Genomic DNA, 26,184 nt, shown 5'->3' with positions numbered 1-26,184 from the left:
AAAAGAAACTTTGTTAAATAGAAAATATCTATAAACTCATTTGACATAAATAAGTACGAACAGATCGAATTCTACGGAAGACCAAGACTTACCTAAAATTAAACAATACCAATAGGTTGAAAAAAAGAGACAGTTTCTTTTGCTACAATGCATGTTTCTGTAATGTGTATTAGCTCATATGCAGTTGGCAAAGAGGCACGTGATGGCAGAATATTGCAGAAGTTGCTTTGGTTCATACATATTTTCCCCCAATATATCAATGCTTTGGCGTACAAAGTAATAGCAGCTGAAAACAATGTACATTAACACAGATGAATCAGCAAGGAGAGGAAGCGTGTGTTCCCTTACATGATGCTCATTCACCCCACGTCCTTCCTCTGGGCTCAGTTTTCTCCACAGCTTGGCGGGGGGAGGGGGGAGGGAGCAAAGCAGGAAGAGGGTAGTGACCCTTGATAGGTTTCTTTTGGGGATAATGCGACGTTCTACAATTAGATTACGGTGATGGTTGCACAACTCTGTAATACGCAAGAATGATTGAACTGCACGCTCTAAATGGGTAAACTTTATGGTAGGTGAATTATATTTCAATAAAGCTGTTTAAAAAAAAAGGAGGTGGGGAGAAAAAGAAGAGTTACAAATCCTGTATTTGAAAAGATAGTTGAAAATCTGCTCCTATAAAAGGCCCCAGGGGCCAAATAATTTTTACCAATTGATTCTACCAAGCTCCTTAGAAAAAAGAGGAAAACAGTGAGATGGAAAGAAAATGACCAATCAGTTTTATTTTTTTTTTAATTTTTAAAAATTTTTACATGTTTATTTTTGAGAGAGAGAGAGATGGATCTGCAAGGGGCAGAGAGAGAGGGAGACACAGAATCCGAAGCAGCCTCCAGGCTCTGAGCTGTCATGACAGAGCCCAATGTGGGGCTCCAACCCATGAATGTGGGGCTCAAACCCACGTACCGGGAGATCATGACCTGAGCTGAAGTCAGATGCTTAATTGCCTGAGCCACCCAGGCGCCCCTGACTAACCAGTTTTCCAAAAAGATCCCCCTGGTAGGAAGCACGAGCCATTTTCACTCTTAGAAACATTTAGAAGAAGAACCCACTTTCAAGGACCCAGGGAACCCAAAGCACATTTCATGATCGTGAGCAACGATTTTGAGTTTTGCAAATTCAAGTGCATGCTGAGGAAGGTCAGAGCAAAACCTGTCTGATCAGCTTTGTGGGATGAATGTTGCCAGAGACAAAATGTATTTCAAAAGCAAATCATGGCAAACGACTTTTTTTTGATGTCACAGCTGCTAATGGTTGTTTGTTTCACTTGTTTTGTGTGGGATTTATCAAGAAATCCAGAAGATCACCAAGAGGTCCAGGAGACCTCCGGAGGCCACCACCGTTAAGTATGCCCAATCTAAAAGACCCAGTTGAAAGAAGTTTGAAAAAAGGCACTACTAAGGTTTCTCCAGACAGCATTGCGAAAACAGAAATGTTTCCCTGATGGGCTTATTAGAAAAGCCAACATTCAAAAGAAGTCCAAATTTCAATTGTGAAAACAAATGTAGCGACGTGGTGAAGGTAATAGAAATAATTATTGTTAAGCATTCTTATTAAATAATAAGAAAATACCAGTATTATATTTATAATTATTACTGTAATTAATGACATTAAATTACAATTGCTATTAAGATAACTGACTCTAATCGAAAACCTTAAGGACAAAAAAAAAATCACAATTATGTTAATGGATGTTGAAAATGCATTAACATGATAAAACTACATTTCCTGGCACACTGTGTCAGACCTCCATGTTTTCATTGATGTTAGGAGCAAAAGTCCTTTGCTCTTCTACTTACAATGGAAAGACAACGTCCTGGACAGCTTCAAAGTGACAGGTTGCAATGAGAGTCTCTTTGAAATCCGTGAAGTTGACCCGATAAATGTGGGATTCTTCCGTTCCTACAAAAAAGTGGTGTCCTTCCCCTCGAAGGGTGATAGAAGTGATGCCACCTTGTAACTGGATTTTCCTTTCAGGAGAAGCAAGAAGGTGGAGTCACTCAATCAGGGAGTATTTATTACAGAGGATACAAATCAGGCATATGACCTGGGACATAACTTCAGGGAGGTGACGCGATCGGAGAGGCAGGAGTGACTCACAATATTGGGTGCCCGTGGTCAGCAGAGGGAGAGGCCAGCATGGTTTATGATAGTCGGGGGCAGGGGAGGGGGCTTCCTCAGCGACAGAGAGTCTAAAATGGGTTGTGAAACACTGGCAGGATCTGGATAGAGGGAACATTCCAGGCAGGCAACGCGCACAAACCACCACGGCAGTCGAATACTTTATTAATGCCATTTCTGGGAAGTAATCCTAAAACTGGGGGAGGGGAGAAGCCTTGATGTCAAAGGATGTTATTATAACCTTAACGAAAAGAGAAAAAAGTTGGAACTATTTAATAATAACGGAATGGTTAAATCATCTATGGGATGGCAACTTCTCAAAGATATTTGCCTAGCCAGTAAAGCCATGTTGAAGAGTTTATGGAGTATACGTATATTTTACCACAGTTTTTTAAAAAACAGTAATATTGAAAATGTTGATGATGCTCGCCTTAAGTAAAAATAAACCAGAAAATAGAATTTCATACACAAAATAAGTACAATTATTTCAAAATGTGTACGAAGAACGCAGACCAGGAGAAATAACAAGATGTTAGCGGTGACTATCTTCACCAGAACTTTCAGGGACTGTTTTCTCTTCTTCCCCATTTCAGATCCTTCTGTTTCCCAAATGTTTAACAAGTATGAACTTTAAAAAAAAAAAAAAGAGCAGAAAAATGAATGAGGCCCTAAAAACCCAATCTTGCTCTGCAACCGATTTAGTTCTAACAATCAGAATGTAACAGGGGTTCTTGTGCAAGGGATCAGCGTGGGAAACGCAGTGTTTCACAAAGATCCATTTGTTGGTGGGATGCAGAACGGTTAATGAAGAAAGGATTGACCCCAAGTCACATGCCAGATTCTTCACTAACTAGATAGAGCTCTGCGACTCTGGATACATCGCCAGAAATCCCCGGGCCTCAGTCCATTCAACCGCAGAATAATTTCTCCTCTGCAGGGTCTCAGTGAGGATTAGAGATAATGGAGGTCATGTACATGAGGCCATGGAGGGCAGCCAATAGAAATACTGGCTATTGGCATGTGGGCTCCCTAGAAGACAAGGTGAAAGCCAGGGCTATGTGGGGCGAGGCCAGGGGTCCCTGAACTCCGGCAGTCTGCTTCATCATAATACCTTCTTGACTTCTCACAGGAGCTACTTACTTAACCCACGAAAACCCAAGGAGGTAGAAATCACCGCATCCAAGGGGAGGCTATCCTGTCACACAAGGTTAGTTTGGAGGCTTACACAGCACAGACCCTATAGTAAATGCCTTGAATCTAACCATCTTCGTTACAATGGGGACATCACGTCTGTGTATTCAAAACAAGGTGTTAGAAAACTAGGGGGTTCATTTTTTTATACTCACTCCATGTATCCAGAGTCTAGCCAACGCTGCCCTGGAGTAGCCTCCCTCTCTTAGTCCCCTTCACACAAACATAAAACCGGTCCCCATATATTCTCAAGAAGACCTATCCGGGGGGCACTGAATTTAAAATTGCTACCTGTGCCCTCTCTCTTCAAACCCTCGTCCCCCCTTCCTGTATCTCCAACTCCATTTGTCTCCACGGTTCTCACCAGCCTTCAATACGATGTAATTCCTTGTTTACTGTGTTACTGACCGTCTTTTTCCCTCCTGCCGCGACGCCAGCTCCATGAGAGCAGGGACTTTTCCCTTCATTTCTGTTTGCTTTGTTCGTTGCCGTACCCCAAGCGCACCCGGAATAGCACCGGGTACCTAGTGAATGCTCGGCACAGATCTGTCCGAATGAAGACAGCTGATGCACTTCCTACAATCCTGTAGCTCCCTTGGGGCTGTGCCGAGGCCACAGGGAGCGTATCTAGGGCCATCTGATTTTGCTGAAACTCCGTTCAAGTTCTGCCTCTGCCCCTCTGCCCGCTACCCCCGTGGGATCGCCCCCTTCTCTGACGTCCTTTGTAACATATCTATAATACGTTTCACTTTATCTGGACTATGAGATTTGTGTGTACATATTATCTTGTATTCCGAGGACTTTTTCGTACGTGTAGAACTTATCCCCAAACCAGACTCTAAGTTCTGGAAGGACAAAGACCATATCTTTCTTTATGTTTTAATAGCATCCGGCACACTGGTTTGGACAGAGGGGCTCCATGAACACTTACTAAGGACAACGGATAAAGTTTTCTTGCGTTTCATTTTAATTGGATAATCCATAAAGAGTACATGGTGGAGTATCTACTACAAAGAAGTAGCTGGTGAAGGTTGGCTATTTGTATCCAGACTTGTACTCAAACGAATAGTAGTAGTCATACCAGCAGAGTGCCTGACGCATAATAGGTACGCATGGCATCAGAAATTCTACTGCATACGCAAATTTTCAAAGTTTGAAATTTGAGGTTATTGGCTGGGTATCTTTATAACCGCGTCTTATCTGCCATCATGGCTCCATGTATCAAGTGAAATCGTAATTTATGTGTTTATTAGAAGGGCAGTATCCCCCTTGGGTCATCGGGGGCTACTCTGTCTCGATTCAACACGAGCTATTGTCTTTTCACCGGCAACGAAATCATCGGTTGTGATTCCAACCACTTGTTTTCACAGTAAGATGCAACTCTTTTACCAGATACGACTTTGCCAATATCTCACAGCCCCTGGCTTTACGCAGACCTCCCGCTGGTGGGTCTTTCCCCATCCCAACCCCACGGAGTCTGGAACTTACTTGATGGGTTTGTAGCTGGGGCTTTTACAGAAGACCAGCAATCCGGCTCCGGAACCCACCAACAACCCCCCCATCTTCAGGCACTTGATGGTGGACACTCCCTGTCGGGGGAGAAACAGCATTGAGAGAAAGGCCAAATGGTTTCATCGGGAAGAGTCAGCGTGTGGCCTGGGACGAGGGATGGCCAGGGGGTTATGTCAGTGATGGCACGTGTTGTCTAGAGAAAGCTCATGAAGGGATCGCCTGGGATGCACCCCTGGGCTGGACACAAGGGCCCAGTGCCAACAACGAGCCTCCGTGCCGGAAGTAGCCTTCCCGGTCCGGCAAGGACCAAGCATGCTTCACCAAACTTCCTCCCTGTAAAGCCAGCTGTGCGTTTTGAATGCATCAAGCATGAATACTTTACATCCACTCACATTGAGTGAGAGCAGGAGATGGAAAGACAGCCACACAAGCAGCCACTGTTTTCACCAGAATTTAATTCTTTTTTTTAATGTTTATTTAATTATGTGTGAGAGGGAGAGAATGTGTGAGTGGGAGAGGGGCAGAGAGGGAAGGAGAGAGAGAATCCCAAGCGGGCTCCACACTGTCGGCGCAGAGCCTGACGCGGGGCCCGAACCCACAAACTGTGAGATCGTGACCCCAGCAGAAGTCGGATGCTCAACCGACTGAGCCACTCAGGTGCCCCCAGAACTTAATTCCTACATTTATAACTCTTATAACCCCTTATTGTTTGGTGACTATATTTTCTGAACTAAAGCATGCAGTATATAACCTTACCAACGATAGGACGTATTTAAACTCAAAGCCATCTTCGAAGTTTGGGGAGATTGGATGGTTATTTTACAGCACCCACTGTGAAGTTCTGATTTTAAAATGTGTATGACCGGGGTGCCTGGGTGGCGCAGTCGGTTAAGCGTCCGACTTCAGCCAGGTCACAATCTCGCAGTCCGTGAGTTCGAGCCCCGCGTCGGGCTCTGGGCTGATGGCTCGGAGCCTGGAGCCTGTTTCCGATTCTGTGTCTCCCTCTCTCTCTGCCCCTCCCCCGTTCATGCTCTGTCTCTCTCTGTCCCCAAAATAAATAAAAACGTTGAAAAAAAAATTTAAAACGTGTATGACCAATATTTCATGGTAAAGCTTTCGGTAATAGTACAGCTAGTGACTTTTTTCAGGCTTGTCTTAACAAACTTTGACCATCATAAAACAAATATCATGTCCCTTCGAGTCACATTACGTTGAGTTCTGCCTGTTCTGGTTCAAAAAGCATTTCATGTTGGAGAGGAAAAAGCAAGGTTCCAGAATATGAAGGCATGGAGCAGAATTATGTGGCTCCCCCTCCCCCTGTCTGGCTGCCCCAGTTCCAGAAGCACTGTGGGAGGACAAGTCAATAAATGCCTGGCCCGTTGTCCAGGGAGATGACCCAGGAGTGAATATTCTTAGCATGTGTCTGGGGACTTGGGGAAGCAAGAGATAAAGTGTTCAACAGGGCCTCAAAGTGTGATTTCTTTTTTCTTTTTTTATATTTTTTATTTTTTAATGTTTATTTTTGAGAGAGAGAGAGAGAGAGTGAGCGTGAGCAGGGGAGGGGCACAGACGGAGACACAGAATCCGAAGCAGGCTCCAGGCTCCGAGCTGTCAGCATGGAGCCCCACATAGGGCTGGAATCCATGAGGCTGAAGATCATGACCCAAGCCAAAGTCAGATACCTAACTGATTGAGCCACCCAGATGCCCCTAAGTAGATTTTCAAAATGGGTTACTGCCCAAGATCACGTAATATTCCAAACAAATGTGTTCAGTGATACTTCCTATCCCTTCATCCCGTAAGAGTTATGTAAGAGTTCCGAGATGCCTGGGTGGCTCGGCCGGTTGGCTGAGCGTCCGACTCTTGATTTTTGGCTCAAGTCATAACACTAGGGTCGTGGGATCGAGCCCCACATGGGGCTCTGTGCTGACAGCGTGGAGAGCCTGCTTGGGATTCTTCCTCTCCCTCTCTCTCTGCCCCTCCCCTGCTCTCTCTCTCTCTAAAATAAAAAACAAAAAGAATTACTTTCTTTCTACTTGTATAAGAGGCATCTTAGAATCATTTCTTTATGGAATTTACCGTCAGGCTTAAATGGTTAGGAGTAAACCATCCACAGTGCACTATGCAAGGCACGTAGGTACCAAAAACTTGAGAAACATGAAGACGGCCAACAATTTTTTTGGGGGGGGGAGGGAAATGTAGTTAGATCCCAAGTGCTGGGGGAGGAGGGTGCAAAAAATATCCAGATCAGTACTTTTCACACGTTTTATGGGGCCCTCTGGCAGTATCTCAGGAGTTGGAAACAGCAGGGTTCTGAGCCTTGCTCTCCGTGAACTGATCTGCGTTGGCTTTTATCTGTTTAACATACTGGAATCTGCCTCCTAAAAATAACTTGGACAACATTATCGAGACTACATCTCGATCTCCTGTGGCATTATTTCTAAACCCTTCTCTACCCGTACTATAGCTTTTTCTCACTCTTAGGCATGTCCTTGAAAACTTGAGTATTATTAAAACAAAACAAAACAAAACAAAACTTGAGTATTATTAAATGGCTGCATGATTAAGGAAACCCTAACATCTTCCCAGAACATGGTTCAGGATTCCAAGTCTTCTCGGGAATATCTGCTGAGTGGATAAGTATCTAAGCTTAGTTAGGACCATCTGCTCTCAAATGCAAAGATTAGTGGAAACAGCCCTTGTTAACTTTCTGGGGGTACTGAAAACAGCCGCGCTTGCTCTGTGAAACTCTCCTTTGATCGCATTATATTTTATTTTGTTTTAGATATCAAAGTCTTTCTGGACTTTCAGCCAGAATTGTTAGGAGCCCTGCAAATATAAAAATCGACAGCTTCTAGGGGAGCCTGGGTGGCTCAGTCGGTTAAGCGTCCGACTTCGGCTCAGGTCGTGATCTCGCAGTTGGTGAGTTCGAGCCCCGCTGTGCTGACAGCTTGGAGCCTGCAGCCTGCTGCGAATTCTCGTGTCTCCCTCTCTCTCTGCCCCTCCCCTGCTCATATTCTGTCTCTCAAAAATAAATAAATGTTTTAAAAAGTTTTTTAAAAATCGACAACTTCTAGGTCTTGCTTATGACTTACGGTGCTGGCTGGAGTTAAAATCTAAGACTAGTTATTAGATTGGGACAAAAATTACACGCACATGCATGTCTATATGTGGTATTATAGATCAAAAAGCACATTTCTCTTATATATGGTAACAGGGCTGTCGAAATGTTGGCAGCAACGTGGTTATAAATCACAGAGCCGCAGGCCCTGTGCTTGGAAGGTCTGATTCCCTGAGGATGCTGACAAATACGTTTGCTCAGGGAAGAAGTTTATGCACCTTGCAAATTTCGGCGTGGCCTTGGGTACCACATACACTTTTTCTTTTGAATGCAGACTCTTAATGTAGGTCCGTGCTACCAGTGGAGGGAGGAAATCACCGGAAAAGAGCAGGGCAGAGCAGACTCTGGGGGTCTGTACTCACCAGGCTGAATTTGTCCTTCGCAGGCCCAGTGTCTGCCAGCAGCTTGGTCCTTGGGTTCATTTTCAGAATATCTCCAGTTGTGGTACCAAGGTAGAAAAAGCTATCATCGACAGCAATCTGATCAGAGAGGAGGAGGGACGTAAAGACCGGTGTTTTTTTCTCAGCGATGCCCGTGGGCCCTGATCAGGGATGGGACGAACTTTCTCTGAGGCCTCATAAAGACCTCCAAAGGTGCTCACGGCTACTTCAATTTCTGCAGACTCTACGATGGGTAAGAACAGCCTCAGGGGGGTGTGGGGGGGTGGGGGGCAGAATTAGGGCCAGACTCAGAAATGGAGGAAATATGTGAGTCCAGTTAGCCTGTGCGTTTCCAGGGGAAGCCTATAGTGTCTGGCGTTAGATCCACATGCGTAGATATCCCGCCAGCTCCGGTTCCGGAGATGCCTCTGTAGGGCTCCTGGGATGAAGGTTTGCTCCTCCAAAGAGGATGTGTATTTGCTTTCTCTCATATTTTCCAAAGTCTGTCTGTATAAATGAGGACGCATTGCCTAAAGAGAAATAAGTCCATGGGGAAGGGAGTCATCTGTGTGAACGCATGCGTCCACATTAAAACCATAGGAATAATTCCTCTTTATAGAAGAGACTGCGTTTCAACCATGAGTGTCACTGTTGGGGACTTTCTTTCCAGTGGTGGAAGCAAGAAACAGTGGCATGGGAGTGTGCTGCGGCCTCTGAATGCCTCCTGGCCACACGGCTTCTGTCTAGGTGAGGCGGGTTTCTGGGGTCTGATGGAAGCCCCAGTCCCGGTAAAATGAGACCTTCCCGGAGCTGTGTCTGGGCAGTGAGTCTCTCCCTCACCTGCGCTTCCTCAATCAGCATCCCGTATGTCCAGATCTCACCTGCCTACCCCCAGCCCAAGGTACACACACTTACGTATGTGTGCACGTGAGCTGGCACACACACACACGCACACACGCACACACACATGCACACACCCTTGGAATCTGTACCAATGGTTACAGACAGTAACACTTAAGAGTCATACTTACTGTAATACACATGACTATTCTTTTCATCTGACCGGTCTGGCACTCCGTTGGCCAGATTTTTCTATTTGGGAGATCCAGTTCCCATACTCGAATTGTCCCACTGTGGAAGAGAACCCCAAGCAAATGGATACCCATGTAACAGCCTCTTCATATCTTCTCTGTTTTCTGTATTCCCCCTGAAGAGGCAGCTAAGGGGGACAGAACGGGGTATTGCTGAGGGTTTGCTAGGCCCAGGGTTCTCCTTAAAATCTTCCACTCGACCCTTCCAGCCACCCTCTGAGTAGTTTTTCGGATCCCGCCGCTGTCCAAATGAGAAAACGCAGAGCCCGAACACCAGCAGAGCAAGGATTCACACCCAACGAGCGCTCTGTCCACTGCAGTGAGAGCAAACAGAAATGCCAAAAACTAAACAAATGAAGAGCAAACCAGGGGCGCCTGGGCGGCTCGGTCGGTTCAGCGTCTGACTCCTGATGGCGGCTCAGGTCGTGATCTCGTGGTTCGTGGGTTCGAGCCCCCTCTGGGTTCATAGTGCAAGGCCTGCTTGGGATTCTCTCTCTCTCTCTCTCTGCTCTGTTCATGCTTTCTCTCTCAAAATAAATAAAGTAAAGTAAAAAGAGAGGGCAAACCAGAGTTCCCTAAGTATGTTTCTTTTTTTTTGTTTATCTATTAAAAAAAAATTAAGTTTATTTTTGAGAGAGAGAGAAAGAGAGAGAGAGAGAGCAGGGAAGGGGCAGAGAGAGGGAATCCCAAGCAGGCTCCACGTGGTCAGCATAGTGCCTGACGCGGGGCTTGATCCCACGAACCATGAGATCATGACCTGAGCCAAAATCAAGAGTCGAATGTTTAACCGACTAAGCCACCCAGGCGCCCCACTAAGTATGTTTCTTTCAAGGTCTGCAGTTGTGAGGAAATATTTTCAAGAGCAAGTACGTCATTAGGGAGGATCCTGTCTTCATGAGAAAGGAGACTAAGTAACCGAAGGCCAAACGAAATCAGTACCTGATACGAGATTTGGCATATAACTGGCATTTACTCATTACATATTGAGCTAATCTGAATTTGTAACTGTAGAAACATATTGCGGTCAACATCAGAGCTGAAGCTAACAGTTGAAGGCAGGAAAGATTAATTTAAAAATAGATTGATCGGGGATGGGGGGTGGGGGCACCTGGATGGCGCTGTCGGTTGAGCGTCCGTCTTCGGCTCAGGTCACGATGTCATAATTCGTGAGCTTGGGTCCCTCATCGGGCTGTGTGCTGACAGCTTGGAGCCTGGAGCCTGCTTCAGATTCTGTGTCTCCCTTTCTCTCTCTGCCTCTCCCCTACTCACACTCAGTCTCTCTCTCTCTCTCTCTCTCAAAAATAAACAAGCATTTAAAAAAAAAAAAAGACGGATCAGGGCGCCTGACTGGCCGCATCAGTACAGCATGTGACTCTTGATCTCAGGGTTGTGAATTTGAGCCACACATTGGGCGTAGAGATTACTTAAGTAAGTCAACTTTAAAAGAAAATAAAAATAAAAAAACAAAAATAGATCGAGTTCAGCTTTCCTTTTTTTTTTTTTTTTTTTTAGCTTCCAGAGTTAGGCACATAGTAAGTGCTTAAGAAGTATTTTGAATACTTTCTTTTTTTTTTTTTTTTTTTATTTATTTTTGGGACAGAGAGAGACAGAGCATGAATGGGGGAGGGGCAGAGAGAGAGGGAGACAGAATCGGAAACAGGCTCCAGGCTCCGAGCCATCAGCCCAGAGCCCGACGCGGGGCTCGAACTCACGGACCGCGAGATCGTGACCTGGCTGAAGTCGGACGCTTAACCGACTGCGCCACCCAGGCGCCCCTATACTTTCTTATTTGAATACAAATCTATTTCTTGTTCCAATACATATTTTGCGTACTTTCAAAATTAAAAAAAAAAATCAGCTTTTCCATGGCCTTCGTGGTAGATGTCACTTGGACGTCAAATTGGAATTTGCAGGCTCTCTCATGAGGGATGATATAGTGGAGTATCTGAAACAGGGACCCATGGAGGATATCATGGGTGCCATACCAGAAATCTTAACGCAGGAGTCCTTACTTGTTCTCGGCCATCACTGTCACATGCAACCAAAGCAGACCTAGAATACAGATTGTCCTTAAAAAATTTGCTGGGGGTGGGGCGGGGGTGGCGCCTGGGTGGCTCAGTCGGTAAGCCTCCCACCCTTGATTTAGGCTCAGGTCATGATCTCATGGTTCGCGAGTTTGAGCCCCACTGACAGTGCAGAGCCTGCTTCGGAGTCTCTCTCTCTTTCTCCCGCTCTCTCTGCCCCTTCCCCTCTCAGGTGTCTCTGTCTCTCTGAAAATAAATAAATAAACTTAAAAATATATATATATATTTTTCATTTGCAGGGCAGGGAGAGAGGGAGAAGAAGGGGGAGGAGGGGGACAGGGAGAAACGGGGAGAGGGAGAAAGGTGGAGGGGAGGATGGGGGGGGAAGGAGGAGGAGGGAGGGGGAGGAGGGGCAGGGGAAGGAAGGACGAGGGGGAGGGGAAGGGGGGAAAGGGGCTTCAATTCAAGTTTCGGCTCCCGGAGTAAGGGTGTCCATGGACACCAGCAGCTGGACCCTCAGGAAACAAGGACCCCAACGAAGAAGCCCTGCGTGGCGGTGAGTCGCCTCTGAAGACAGGGGTAGGACACGGGCAGCTGCTTCAGGCTCAGGGCGCTCTCCTAGTGAGATTCGCTCCCTAGGGGCTGGCTTCCATTCGGCCAGCCAGTTTCATGGCCAGGAAGTAAACGCGTGCACACACATAATTACCCCGGAACAAAGGCAGGCTGCATACCCCAGGGTGGGGGCTGGAAATGGCTGAGACGTAGGGCAGGACCACTTCTTTGATCTGGCTGAAAAGTAGCCAGTGACGTCACAGATGGGAGCCGACAGAGGGGTTGAAAGAGTCCCGCCCAACAGGTACCTCGACCCCACCACATTCAGAGCTTTTTTTTTTTTCTTTTTTTTAATGGTTGTTTATTTTTGAGAGAGAGACAGAGCATGAGCAGGGGAGGGGCAGAGAGAGGGAGACACAGAATCTGAAGCAGGCTCCAGGCTCCGAGCTGTCAGTGCAGAGCCCCACGCGGGGCTCGAACTCACGAACCGCAAGATCGTGACCTGAGCCGAAGTCCGACGCTTAACCAACTGAGCCACCCAGGCGCCCGACAGCTTTTTGACCTCTGAACTGACACACCACATTGGAGAGGATGCTTTTGTGCGGACTTCACCTCAAACTCCAAGCAGGGCCCTGTTGGTGAATCTGTAAATTAACTTCTTCTGTTAGACAGATGCTGGCCTCTGGCTTGGTCCCCATTGGCTGGTGACAAGCTGTCACTGCTGGAAATGATCTCACGTGGCTAAAAATCAAACACCTGAGGGCTCCTGGCACGGTTCATTCGCAAACTCTCCTTTCAGGAGGCCTAACTCGAGAGCAGGTGCTAAGAAACGTCAACCTGTAAGCCAATCTGTGCATTCGGGCACATTCCCCCGGGAGCATGCATCGTAGGGCGTGTGTTATCAGTGACAAGTAACCGGAACCTGAAATCAATTCAGCGGGAAAGCAGACCCTTCTCAGGGGGAAGCACGGAATGCTCAACTAACCGGTATTTAAAAGACTTTCAGTTCAAAGGATGTTTAAGGACCGCAGCGTCACGCAAATTTACGACGGGAGGGAATTTGCCGGGACGAATACTATGTTCCCCCCCCAAACTCGAGTGGCCGTGCTTTCTGCACAAGCAAACGCAGCCGTTTACGAGTTCTGAAAACGCCGACCGCAGACACGTACTTTCCGGCGGTAACAAACATCTCGTCTCGGCACCTCGAGAAGATCACTGTCGTGGCATTCCCCACGTTGAGGCCGGCCGCCGGGCTGCCGCAGATGGCTTCTCTCTTGGCTATGTTCCACACCACCACACTGCCAAAACAAGAGGGACCGAAAAAGTCAGGGGAAGACAGGCTCTCACGGTAAGAAACAGTTTTTTGTTTTCTTTTGTTTTTGTTTTTTTTTATTTTATGTATTTTTATTTATTATTATTATCTTTTAGTGGTTCTAGAAAGGAAAAAAAAAGGTTACTTAGAAAGGAACAAAAGAGGGGCGCCTGGGTGGCACAGTCGGTTAAGCGTCCGACTTCAGCCAGGTCACGATCTCGCGGTCCCTGAGTTCGAGCCCCGCGTCGGGCTCTGGGCTGATGGCTCAGAGCCTGGAGCCTGTTTCTGATTCTGTGTCTCCCTCTCTCTCTGCCCCTCCCCCGTTCATGCTCTGTCTCTCTCTGTCCCAAAAATAAATAAACGTTGAAAAAAATAAAAATAAAAATAAAAAAATAAAAATAAAAATAAAAAAAAGAAAGGAACAAAAGAATTGACCCCCTTCCCCCACTAGATGTCTCCTCCATCATGCTGGGTATTAGAAGATTAGCAGGTGACACTAAAAATGTTTTGAAGGAAGATGGTAATGAGGCTAGAAACCAGTGATCCCATCAGTCAAGTCTGATGCTAAAATAAAGACATTTTCAGGGGCGCCTGGAAGCATCCGACTGAAGCTCAGGCCATGACCTCACCGTTCATGAGTTCGAGCCCTACATCGGGCTCTGTGCTGACAACCCAAAGCCTGGAGCTTGCTTCAGATTCTGTGTCTCCCTCTCTGTCTCTGCCCCTTCCCCGCTCACACTCTCTCTTTCTGTCAAAAATAAACATTAAAAAAACAAAAAGACATTTGCAGATAGCCAAGGCATAAACGTTTACCACCCATTTGTCTCATGTAAAACAAAAGTTCCTAGGAGAAGTATTCCAGAACAGAATAATGCGATGAAGAGGACAGATGACATAAGGCACTGTTCCCACACTTGAACGTGCATCAGAATCACTTGGAGGGCTTGTTCAGACAGAGGCTGCCGGGACTCACCCCGAGAGCTTCTGATTCGGCAGGTCTGGGGTGAGGCCGGAGGTCTCGCTTTTCTAAAAGGTCCCCAGTGATGTCGATGTTGCTGGTCTGGGGGCCACACTGTGAGGAGCACCGCTTTGGATCCCAGCTCCTTCTTTCTGGGTGTAATCACACAACTTAGTCCTAAACTGAATGTGTTCAGACAATAATACTAAAAATGCTGGGGAACACCGGAATCAAAATATTAAAGAAAAAGAAGGCTAACGTTACAAACTCTGTTAACGCAAAAGTATGCCTAGCTATGCTTCCCAAATTTTCTAAGTGTAGAAGATATTATCACAGGCGCTCTAAAATCAAGGTATAACCAAGATTGGTAGGAATGAGGAGGTAGGAGGTGGTGTAAGAGTCATAATTGTTTTTCTTGGTAGGAAATCGATAGATAACCATCTGAAGTGGAAAACTCAAGAGAAATATCACTTAAAAAGTTAAAAAGTTATAATGATAAGTAGGTAATCTTCTCCAAAAAGACTCTTAAAACCAAGTACATCATACCTAAAAGAAATGAAAACATACATCTACATCAAATCTTGTACATGAGTCTTCATAGCCGCATTATTACCAATAGTCCAAAAGTGGGGAAGACCCAAAGCCCCACCCACTAGGAGCGCCTGAGTGGTTCAGTCAGCTAAGCGTCCGACTTCAGTCCGGGTCACGATCTCACGGTTCGTGAGTTCGAGCCCCGCATCAGGCTCTGTGCTGACAGCTCGGAGTCTGGAGCCTGCTTGGCATTCTGTGTCTTCCACTCTCTCTGCCCCTCCCCCTGTCACCCTCTGTCTCTGTCCCTCTCTCAAAAATAAACATAAAAAAATAAAACAAACAAAGCCCCATCCACTGATGGATGAAGAAAATGTGAAGAAAATAATACAATGGAATATTATTTGACAATAAAGAGAGTGAAGGATCGACACATGCCACGGCATGGATGGACCTTGAAAACATTATGCTTAATAAAAAAAAAATCAGCTACAAAAGGCCACATATTATATTATCCCATTCATGGGAAACACGGAGAACGGGCAAATCTCTGGAGACAGAAAGTGGATCAGTGGTTGCCTGGGGCTGAGAGGGTAGTGGGGGAGCGGCAACGGGGAGTGACTGCTAGCGGGTGTAGGGTCTCTTTTTGGAGTGTTTAAAAATGCCCTAAAACTTTATGAAACTCTTGGTTTCGGTTCAGGTTGTGACCTCACAGTTTGTGAGTTCGAGCCCCTCGTTGGGCTCTATGGTGACAGTGCGGAGCCTTTTTGGGATTCTCTCTCTCAATTAACCTATGATAAAGGAAACAAGAATACACAATGGATAAAAGACAGTCTCTTCAACAAATGGTGTTGGGAAAACCAGACAGCTACGCGACACGCGAAAGAACGAAACTGGACCACCTTCTTACGCCATGCGCAAAAATAAATTCAAAATATATTAAAGTCCTAACTGTGAGGCCTGAAACCATAAAACTCCTTCCTAGAAGAAAACACAGGCAATAGTCTCTTTGACAGCGACCATGGAAACGTTTTTCTAGATCTGTCTCCTCTAACAAGGAAATAAAGGCAGAATTAAAACTACTGGGACTAAAGCACCAAAGCAAAAAGCTTTTGCACAGTGAAACCATCAACAAAACAACAAGGCAACCTATTGAATGGAAGAAGGTATTTGCAAATGACGTATCCAGTAAGGGGTCCAAATATATAAAAAATTTATACAACTCAACACCAAAACAACAACAACAACAACAACAAAAACAAATTTAAAAATGGGCAGAGAATCTGAATAGACATTTTTCCAAAGAAGTCATAAAGATGGCCAACAGGGGCGCCTGGGTGGCTCAGTTGGTTAAGTGGCCGACTTCGGCTCAGGTCATGATCTCACAGTCCGTGAGTTCGAGCCCCACGTCGGGCTCTGTGCTGACAGCTCAGAGCCTGGAGCCTGTTTCAGATTCTGTGTGTCTCCCTCTCTCTGACCCTCCCCCGTTCATGCTCTGTCTCTGTCTCAAAAATAAATAAATGTTAAAAAAAAAAATTAAAAAAAAAAGATGGCCAACAAACACATGAACAATGTTCAACGTCACTCAACATCAGGAAAATGCAAATCAAAACCATAATGAGATATCACCTCACACCTGTCAGAATGGCTATAATCAAAAACATAAGAAACAACAAATGTTGGCAAGGATGTGGAGAGAAAGGCACCCTCGTGCACTGTTGGTGGGAATGCCAACTGGTGTGGCCACTGTGGAAAACAGTAGGGAGGTTCTCCAAAAAAAAATTAAAAATAGAACTACCCTATGATCCAGTAATTTCACTCCTGGGTATTTACCCAAAGAAAATGAAAACGCTAATTCAAAAAGATAGATATTATTACTGTAGCATTATTTATAATAGCCAAGATATGGAAGCAATCCAAGCGTCCATCAACAAGTGAATGCACAAAAAAGACGTGGGATATATAAGAACATTCCTCAGCCACCAAAAAGAATGAAATCTTGCCATTTGCAACAACACGGATGGAACTAGAGGGTATGATGCTAAGTGAAATAAGTCAGGGAAACACAATTACTGTATGATTTCACTCACATGTCGAAATTAAGAAACAAACGAATGTAGAAAACACACACACACACACACACACACACACACACACACACACACACACCAGACTCTTAAGTACTGACCACAGACTGATGGTTGCCAGAGGGGAGGTGGGTGGGGAGAAGGTAGAGACAGATAGAAGTCCACCTCAAAAGTCCATCTATCTCGATGACCACTGAGTAACGCCTAGAATTGTTGAATCATTGTTTTGTGCACCTGAAACTAATATAACCTTGTTTATTATACTTGAAAAAAATTCTTTTAAGTTTATTTATTTACTTTGACAGAGAGAGAGAGAGAGAGAGCAAGAGAGAGCAAGGGAGTCACAGAGAGGGAGGGAGAGAGGGAGAGAATCCCAAGCAGGCTCCACGCTGTCGTCACGGAGCCCAACTCGGGGGCTCAAACTCAGGAACCGTGAGATCATGACCTGAGCCAAAACCGGATTCTCAACTGAATGAGGCCCCCCCAGGCGCCCCCCCCCCCAGGCATCAGTGATTTTCTAAAGCTCCCCAGTTGGCTTCAGCATGCAGCTAAGGTCGAGAAGTGTTGCACTACCGTATTTTCCCTGTATGAGACACACACATGAATGTGGACAGGCCGACAGAGAACATCGGAGGGGAGAGAGAGGATGACATAACTAGAAATACGCCCAGAGAAAAATAAGTAAACGTATTGAGTTCATTACCTTCCGTCGTCTGGGCCTCCTAGTGATACCAAGTACAAATCATTTGGTGAAAAGGCCAGTGCTTCGATTTTGCCCTTGTGAAGTGACAGCCGGGCAAGCAGCTCCCTTTTCTTATAATCCCACAGAATGATATCTGCCTGGGGGGCGAGAAGACACTGTCAGATCGCAGACCGGCTTCAGAAGAGTCCCAGCACAGAGCTACCTCTCTTGGTGAAAAACAATCAGTAAGAGCACTTTTCTGGAGATTAGACTGCGTCTCACAAACATTAAGGGCAAGAGGGAGGAAACCATTTTAAATTAAGCAGAGGGGGCGCCTGGGTGGCTGAGTCGGTTGAGCGTCCGACTTTGGCTCAGGTCATGATCTCACTGTTCTGGGGTCGAGCCCCTCGTCAGGCTCTGTGCTCTGTGCTGACAACGTGGAGCCTGCTTGGGATTCTCTCTCTCCGCCCCTCCCCTGCTTGCACACTTGCTCTCTCTCTCTCTCTCTCTCTCAAAATAAATAAACATTAAAAAAATATTTTAAAAAATTTATTAATTAAGCAAAGGGGCACTTGGGTGGCTCAGTTGGTTGAGCATCTGACTTCTGCTCAGGGCATGATCTCGTGGTTCATGAGTTCGAGCCCTGCATCAGGCTCTGTGCTGACAGCTGGAAGCCCGGAGCCTGCTTCGGATTCGGTTTCCCTCTCTCTCTGCCATTCCCCCACTCAAGCTCTGTCTCTCTCTCAAAATAAATAAGCATTAAAAAATTTTTTTAAATAAATAAATTAAGCAGGGACTTTTTGTTCCTGAGCATTATCAGTCCACTCTCTGCGGAGTCAGGTGTAGACACCAGAGTGCTTACTCTCAGCCGGAGGGAATAAAAATGAGCTCAAAGAGGAGGCCATGAGGAAGAAGAGGGGAAAACCAGGGACCATCGCAGAGCTGCCCTGAAGTTGGGGGGGGGGGGGGTTCTAGGGAGTCACCTCCGTATCGATTTACAAGGAACTATTTTCTCAGTTCATTCACCTTGAAACCCATGAACGTGACTTGCCCGGAGGCAAGGTACAGCCCACTCTTGGAGATGGCCACACAGGAGACGTTGTTGCTGTGGCCGTGCAGGAAGTTCTGTTCCTGAGTATTTATTGCCTGGATCAGGACTGTGCAGCCCAGGGGGAAAATCAAATGTTCCTGGTCAGGATGGCATTTCAGACCAGTGGGCACGTGTCCTAGAAGAGAGAGATTAAAAATAGTAATGATTGAAGGAAGAAAGAAAGAAAAAACAAAGACGGTGATAATTAGGGGTGCCTGGCTGGCTCAGTTAGAACAGTGTGTGACTCTTGATCTCTCTGAATTCAAGCCCTGTGTTGGGTGTGGAGCTTACTTAAAAATAATAATAATAATTTTAAAAAATAGTAATAATTAGGTGCACAAGTAGCCTATATATGTATATACATATATATACACACGTATATATACATATATATATGTGTCTGTATATATATATATATATATATATATATATATATATATATATTTTTTTTTTTTTGATACAGGGGTGCCCTGGGTGGCTCAGTCAGTTGAGAGTCCGACTTCGGCTCAGGTCATGATCTCACGGTTCGTGAGTTCAAGCCCCATGTCGGGCTCTGTGCTAACAGCTCGGAGCCTGGAGCCTGCTTTGGATTCTGTGTCTCCCTCTCTCTCTGCCCTCCCCTGCTTGCGCTCTGTCTGTCTGCCTGTCTCTCTCTCTCTCAAAAATAAATAAACATTAAAAAAATAAATAAAACAAAATTGAATACAAATTTTGAAATAAAAAAAATGTGAGTTCAACTAAAACAAGTGGGTTGGTGGGGGGGTAGTAATATATGTAATTTTATTCCACTGACAAGGTCGGTCTAGTATACCACTTCTCAGACTTCAATGCATAAAATTGCCAGGGGATCTGGTTAAAATGCAGATTCTGATTTCAGGTCTGGAAGGGGAGCTGAGATTCTGAATTTCTTTTTTTTTATTTTTAATCTTTTTTTTTTTAAATGTTTATTTATTTCTGAGAGAGAGAGAGACAGAGTGCAAGCGGGGGAGGACAGACAGAGAGGGAGACACAGAATCGGAAGCAGGCTCCAGGCTCTGAGCCGTCAGCACAGAGCCCGATGTGGGGCTCAAACCCACAAACCGCGAGATCATGACCTGAGCTGAAGTCAGACGCTGAACCCACTGAGCCACCCGGGTGCTCCCTGAGGTTCTGAATTTCTGACAAGTTCTCAGGAGATGCTGATGGTGGTCCAGGAACCTCACTCTGGAGAGCAAGGCCAATTCTTGGAATCCTGAGAAGCAGGAAATACCAACAGCCAGTCTGGGTGAGTGGGAAGCACAGTACGAACGTGAATTCACCGCCCCCACTGCCCCCAAAGTAAAGATAATTTGGTTCCGAGTCACCACCAGGCGCTCGCTCTAAGGAAGCGCAGACCTCTCACAGTGAGACCCCATCCTCCGGCTCTGTGGCAAGAACCATCACCCCAATTATAAACCTTTGCAATATGCTTTATTGTGAAAGAGAGGTCCTCCCTTATCACTCAATTTTGGCCAGAATTTGGGGGGCTAGGCTTGATACTATTTTACAGTACAAACCGTAAAGTCAACTTGATTAGTTAAAAATAATTTTTGGTGGCATGGTATTAAATGTATAGATTAAGGAAAAATAATTTTTATAATAATACATTCAATCTCCTTTCTAAAAACAGGATATGTTTTTCCACGAAATCTCCTTTTAGGGCTTCCATTTTCGATTTTTCTCCATAAAGATCTCACACATTTCTTAGTACATTTATTCCAGGGTATTTTAAAACCATTCTATGGCTATCTCCTACTCCATCAAAAGAGTCATAAATATTTATTAATGTCATGTTCTCATCTTTTAATGAATTCATCTTTTACATTTAACTCCCTCTAGAATTTATTTTGGTACAGAATGTGATTCCAGTAGCTAAATAGATCACAGATTTTTCTTTCTTTCTTTTTTTTTTTTCTTTTGCTCAAACTGTCAAATGCATTTATTGACTAAATGCTTTCTTTCGCTTTACTTGAGATTGTTCCTTTTTCCTGTCGTAAGTTCTCCAAAGCCTAAGGTTTCTGTCTGATGGGGTTTTGGGGTGATGGTGGGGTTCGGAGCTGACAGCCAAGAAAGAATTCTTAAAGACGTCTTTGGGGCAAAAAAGATGATTTTGTTAAAGCACGGGGACAGGACCTGTGGCAGGAAGAGCTGCACTGGGGCTGTGAAGAATGACTGGTTATATACCATGGTGTCGGGGGAGGTAAAGTCAAGAGGACGTTTCTTAAAGGGATTTCCACATGCGAAAAAGACAGGGTACTGGAGGCCTAGCTATTGTCAGGCTAAGGTTGGTTTTCACTCTAGCAAAACACTATCCTTAAGACAGTAGGGAGTTCCTGGACATTAGGCTATTGATAAGATTGCCCCCCTTTTTTTCCCCTAATTAAAAAAAAACATTTATTTATTTTTGAGAGACAGAGCGAGACAGAGCAGAGTGGGCGATGCATAGAGAGGTGGGGGGAGGTACACAGAATCCAAAGCAGGCTGCAGGCTCTGAGCTGTCAGCACAGAGCCCAAGGCGGGGCTTGAACTCACTGACCGAGAGATCACGACCTGAGCTGAAGTTGGATGCTTAACTGACTGAGCCACCCAGGTGCCCCTAGATTGCCCTTTTCTTGCAGTTGTACTAAGATATTTGTAAACCGACGGTGACTCTATCAGTTTAACCATTTGTTGTCTGTCTTCTCCTTTGTTCTTGGGCAGCCAGGAATGTCACACATCCTACCTGCTGGGGACACACATCCCATCTGGGGGGAGGGGGGTGGGGCATGGGTATGCTAGTTTGTGCTTTGCCCTAAGCTTGTCCTGTGCTCCCTCTTCATGTTCATATATACATTTTCAATTGCAGTTACCTAATAAGCAATCATTTGACTATCCACATGGAAAAAGCAAAATCAGATCCTACCTCACACCATCCACAAACAATACAATAGGTAGATCAAGGACCTAACTGTGACAAACGAGACTTCATGTGTACACAAGTTGTAGGAGATGACTTCTTAAACGTGCGACCAAGAGAGCAAATCCTCACAGAGAAGGCCACCCTAGTCATCCAGTTATGTTATGAACCTAAGACTTCTGATGACAAATGACAAAAATGAAAAGAAAAACCCAAACCAGGAGAAGATGTTTGCAATGTACGTAATAGATAAGGATTATATCCAGAACATACAAAGAGCTACCACAAACAAATAAGAAAGCACAAACTGCTCCGATGGAAAAATGAGCAAAGGCTATGAACAGGCAATGTAGGAGGGAGGAAATTAAAAAAAAACAACCAATAAACATGTGAAACTATAACCATCAAAGTAATGTGAATTGCATCCCAAATGAGACACTGTTTCATTTCCATCATAACAGCTAAAATTAAAAAGGCCGATAATAGCGTTAGCGGTGATATGAACAAAAGGAAACGCTCATACAACTGCGTTGTGGGAAGGTACTTCGGTGGAATAGCTTTGGAAAACAACACAGCCACGTTCAGAATGGTTGAGCACGCACCCACCCTAGGACCCAGGTGTTCCACTCTTTGGTACGTGACCTAGAGAAATACTTGCAATTGTGTCTACAGGCCACTACAAAGGTGTTCACTGCGGCCTTGCAGCCTTGTAGTGGCAGAAAGTTGCAAATAAATTAAAAGACCATCTACGGGGAATAGATAACTAATGTTGGTGTATTTACACAAGGGAGTAGCGGAGTTAAATTAATCGATATGAGAAGATTGCATAAATGCTGGGTGGAAAAAAAAAGCAGGCTTCAGAATGTGTGCAGGATGAAACCATTTCTATAAAATATAAAGACTTGCACATTTACAGTATAAATTATTTATAGATAGCATATTTAATATTTTACACACACCGTAAGCTTTGAAAGCATGGCTGGGAAGGGTACACATTAACTTCAGGGTAGTGGTTGTCTCTACAGAGGGAGAAAGGATAGGATAGTGTGATAGAAGAGAGGACTTAAAATGTGTATTTTTTTCTCAAAAATATTAACTCAAGGGGCGCCCGGGTGGCTCAGCCAGTTGAGCTTGACTCTTGATTTTGGCTCAGGTCACGATCTCACGGTTTGTTGGATTGAGCCCCACATCAGGCTCTGTGCTAATAGCACAGAGCCTGCTTGGGATTCTGCCTCTGTCTCTCTGTCTCTCTCTCTCTCAAAACAAAGAAAAGACATAAACTCAAAAAAATTAACTCAAATAAGAAAGAGTATCAAAACTTGCTAATCCTGTGTATAATACTTGGTATTTATTATGGCATTCTAAATTTCTGTTGCACTATTTTGTGATCAAAATAAAAGAGCCCTATAGTAACCCCTGCACAGGAGCACCTGAGTGGCTCCGTTGGTTAAGCTTCGGACTTCGGCTCAGGTCATGATCTCACAGTTCATGGGTTCAAGCCCTGAGTCAGGCTCTCTGCTAACAGCTCAGCACCTGGAGCCCACTGTGGAGTCTGTTTCTCCCTCTCTCTCTGTCCCTCCCCCACTCAAACTCTGTGCTAAGGGAAAATGTACATGGCATAGTGCTAAGTGGAGTTAAGTAGGAAAAAAAAGTCTAAAATTATACAGTATGAGCCCTCGTTCATTTAAAAAAGGTTTAGGGGTGCCTGGGTGACTCAGTCAGTTAAACACTGACTTCAGCTCAGGTCATGATCTTGTGGTTCGTGAGTTCGAGCCCTGTGTCGGGCTGGGAGCCTAGAGACTGTTTTGGATTCTGTGTCTCCCTCTCTCTCTCTCTCTCTCTTCCCCTCACCCCCTGCATCACTCTCAAAAATAAAATAAACATTAAAAATTGTTTTTAAAAAGGGGCACCTGGGTGGCTCAGTTGGCTAAGCATCCCACTTCAGGTCAGGTCATGATCTTGCCGTTCGGGAGTTCGAGCCCTGCGTTGGGCTCTGTGCTGACAGCTCAGAGCCTGGAGCCTGCTTCCGATTCTCTGTCTCCCTTTCTCTCTGTGCCCCTCCCTCGCTGGTGCTCTGGCTCTCAAAAATGAATAAATGTAAAAGAATAAAAAATGAAAATGAAAAAAAAATTTAAAAGTTTATATGTAAATATATATTTGAAAGAACCACACCAAACCTTTAACAGCACTATCTTTGCAAAATGTAACGATGGCTGATTTTTCTTTGGGCTTCACTGTATTTTTCCAGTTTCCTAAACTCTTCTTCTTAAGTGCGGCTATGGATTTATCCCTGTATTCTCAGAACACAGCATACTATTTGGCATATAGTGGTTCTAGAAAAATGTGTATTTGACTACAGGAAAGAATATAATATAAATTGTCACAAAACCAGCAAAGTAAAAATAATTCCATTAATTTGGGCCATTTTAAAAGGCCAAGATAGGGGCGCCTGGGTGGTGCAGTCGGTTAAGCGTCCGACTTCAGCCAGGTCACGATCTCGCGGTCTGTGAGTTCGAGCCCCGCGTCGGGCTCTGGGCTGATGGCTCAGAGCCTGGAGCCTGTTTCCGATTCTGTGTCTCCCTCTCTCTCTGCCCCTCGCCCGTTCATGCTCTGTCTCTCTCTGTCCCAAAAATAAAATAAAAACGTTGAAAAAAAAATTAAAAAAAAAATAAATAAAAGGCCAAGATAACTAGTAATGGCCATGGAAGGCACTGGAATATAATGTACCATCTATTTACTCTTTTTTTATAACTTTTTTTTAATGTTTAAAGTTTATTTTAGCTAAAGAGAGAGAGAAGGAGAGAGAGAGAATCCCCAGCAGACCCAGCACTGGCATTGCAGAGCCGGGTACCGCGGCTTGAACTAACGAACCCGGAAATAAATCATGATGTGAGCCAATGTTGGAGGCTTAACTGAGCCACCAGGTCGCCCCCATATATTTACTCTTAGGGCTCCATAAAACATCATGAATTCAGTTGCAGAGCGCTGTGTTCGAGGTTCTGCACTGACCCCCTGCACTCAGCAGCGGTCACTCACTTCCTTTACCAATGACCTTGCCACCAGCTCTAAAGATGGCCGGTATCTCAGATGTACTAAGAAGTGCCCACTATCTATAAGAGACTGTTAAACTAACACGAAGAGTCAAGCTCTAGGTTCCAGAATGTGCCTAAAGCTTTAGCCATTGACAGTTCTGGTCTGCAATATTACAATTTTAAAACTTTCGGGCAGCACAACACACTTAAAAAAAAAAAAAAGTTTGCTTTTTCTAAATGTAACGCGCTTGTTTCCTTCCTTCACACGCAAAAACAAAGAGCATTACCCTCCTTCATGTTCAAACTATCAGGCAGTCATAAATAAGGTGTGAGCAGAACCGCCAGGCCTCCAGGACAGAAGCATCTCCCCGCCTCCACAGCCTCCCCTGACACCCTCAGTGTTAGGGTCCTTCTCCGGGTTAGAGGACAAGATCATCCCCTAAAACGGATGCTCACTGCCACGTTCGGTCCCCAGCTCATTCTCATGGGCACATCAGCTGGGGTTCTGGTAGTTGTGCCCAGGGGCCGAACAGGACTCAGCCATCCCGCGGTTACCCAGGGGCAGGCAGCTGCGGGGGCTCGCGGGGTCACAGGGCCAGGGCAGAGCTGACCACGGGGAGATGGGTTACGACCACCCTCACTCATGCTTCGGTCCCGTGAGCAGGCACTTGTCCCTCTTAGGTGCTGTGAAACCATCCCGGTCTTGGAGGTCTGGGGCGGAGGATGTGATTCCCCAGGGCCTTGGGGGCGGGAGAGAATTTGGCTCTTGCCAGGGTCCCGCTGCCTTCCAGGTGCCACCCGGTGTCCCACGGTCCCTGTTTGCGCTACTCGTCCCCAGGGCTTGCAACCCCCCGCCCAGACACGTTCGAGGCCTCACCATTGAAGCCGATCGCGGCCTCAAGCTCCAGCTCGGCCACCTCGGCCACCTCGGCCACCTCGGCCTTGGGAGGAATTTGGTTCTCCATCCCCTGGACACCAGGCGCTCCCTCTCTCTGCCTCCGGCCGCGCAGCGTCTCCTGGTCGGTATGGTAACGGACGCGCGCATGCGCGCCGGGCCCAGGCCCGCGCACGCTCCCGGCTGCTGAGCCCTGAGCTCCCGCTGCGGAAGCAGAGAGGGCTCCTTTTCCTTCCAATTTCCCTGAAAATTTAGGGGTACTGGCTGCACGTTTCCCCTTACGGACTCTTTTCGTAACCGCATAACCAATCACCGAGTGTCATTTAGGGAAGGGTGCTATAAGACAATCTATAATTGCCATTCTTTGGGTCCTTTGTTTGAAGCAGGATTAAAAAAAATTTTTTTTAAGTTTTATTGAGGTATAACTTTACGTATAAAATTCACTCTGAGGTTTAGTAAATGTACACAGCTGCGCAACTATGCCCACAGTCCAGTTTTTGTGTGTTTTTTGTTTGAAGCGGGTTGCAACTTCGGGTAACTGCCGGAGGGCTTGAGATGCTTCCACCTTCCCGGGAAAATGCTTCGATTTTTGTCCAAAAGTTTTATTTTAATTGCGCCGGGCTGTTCGCGCCGACCTAAG

General features: G+C 45.5%; 1 protein-coding gene across 2 annotated transcripts in view; it reads right to left on the bottom strand.

Annotated features, from left to right (window-relative positions):
* Nucleotides 1-25,686, bottom strand: part of CFAP52 (cilia and flagella associated protein 52) — a 44,235-nt gene extending 18,549 nt beyond the window's left edge. For both annotated transcript variants that reach the window (XM_003996206.6, XR_006589594.1), the window contains exons 1-8: nucleotides 25,527-25,686; nucleotides 18,640-18,839; nucleotides 17,635-17,771; nucleotides 13,216-13,344; nucleotides 9,411-9,510; nucleotides 8,362-8,478; nucleotides 4,855-4,955; nucleotides 1,854-2,024 (exon numbers count right to left, since the gene is read on the bottom strand). In XM_003996206.6, the coding sequence (XP_003996255.2) occupies nucleotides 1,854-2,024; nucleotides 4,855-4,955; nucleotides 8,362-8,478; nucleotides 9,411-9,510; nucleotides 13,216-13,344; nucleotides 17,635-17,771; nucleotides 18,640-18,839; nucleotides 25,527-25,614 (1,043 nt within the window). In that variant the 5' untranslated portion in view covers nucleotides 25,615-25,686. The remainder of the gene's footprint in view (nucleotides 1-1,853; nucleotides 2,025-4,854; nucleotides 4,956-8,361; nucleotides 8,479-9,410; nucleotides 9,511-13,215; nucleotides 13,345-17,634; nucleotides 17,772-18,639; nucleotides 18,840-25,526) is intronic.
* Between the last annotated feature and the right edge of the window lie 498 nt (nucleotides 25,687-26,184).

The sequence above is a fragment of the Felis catus genome, chromosome E1, assembly GCF_018350175.1.
Source record: "Felis catus isolate Fca126 chromosome E1, F.catus_Fca126_mat1.0, whole genome shotgun sequence".
Taxonomy (NCBI): Eukaryota; Metazoa; Chordata; class Mammalia; order Carnivora; family Felidae; genus Felis; species Felis catus.
Note: the sequence above shows the minus strand (reverse complement) of the source record. Positions and strands in the feature narration are given on the sequence as shown.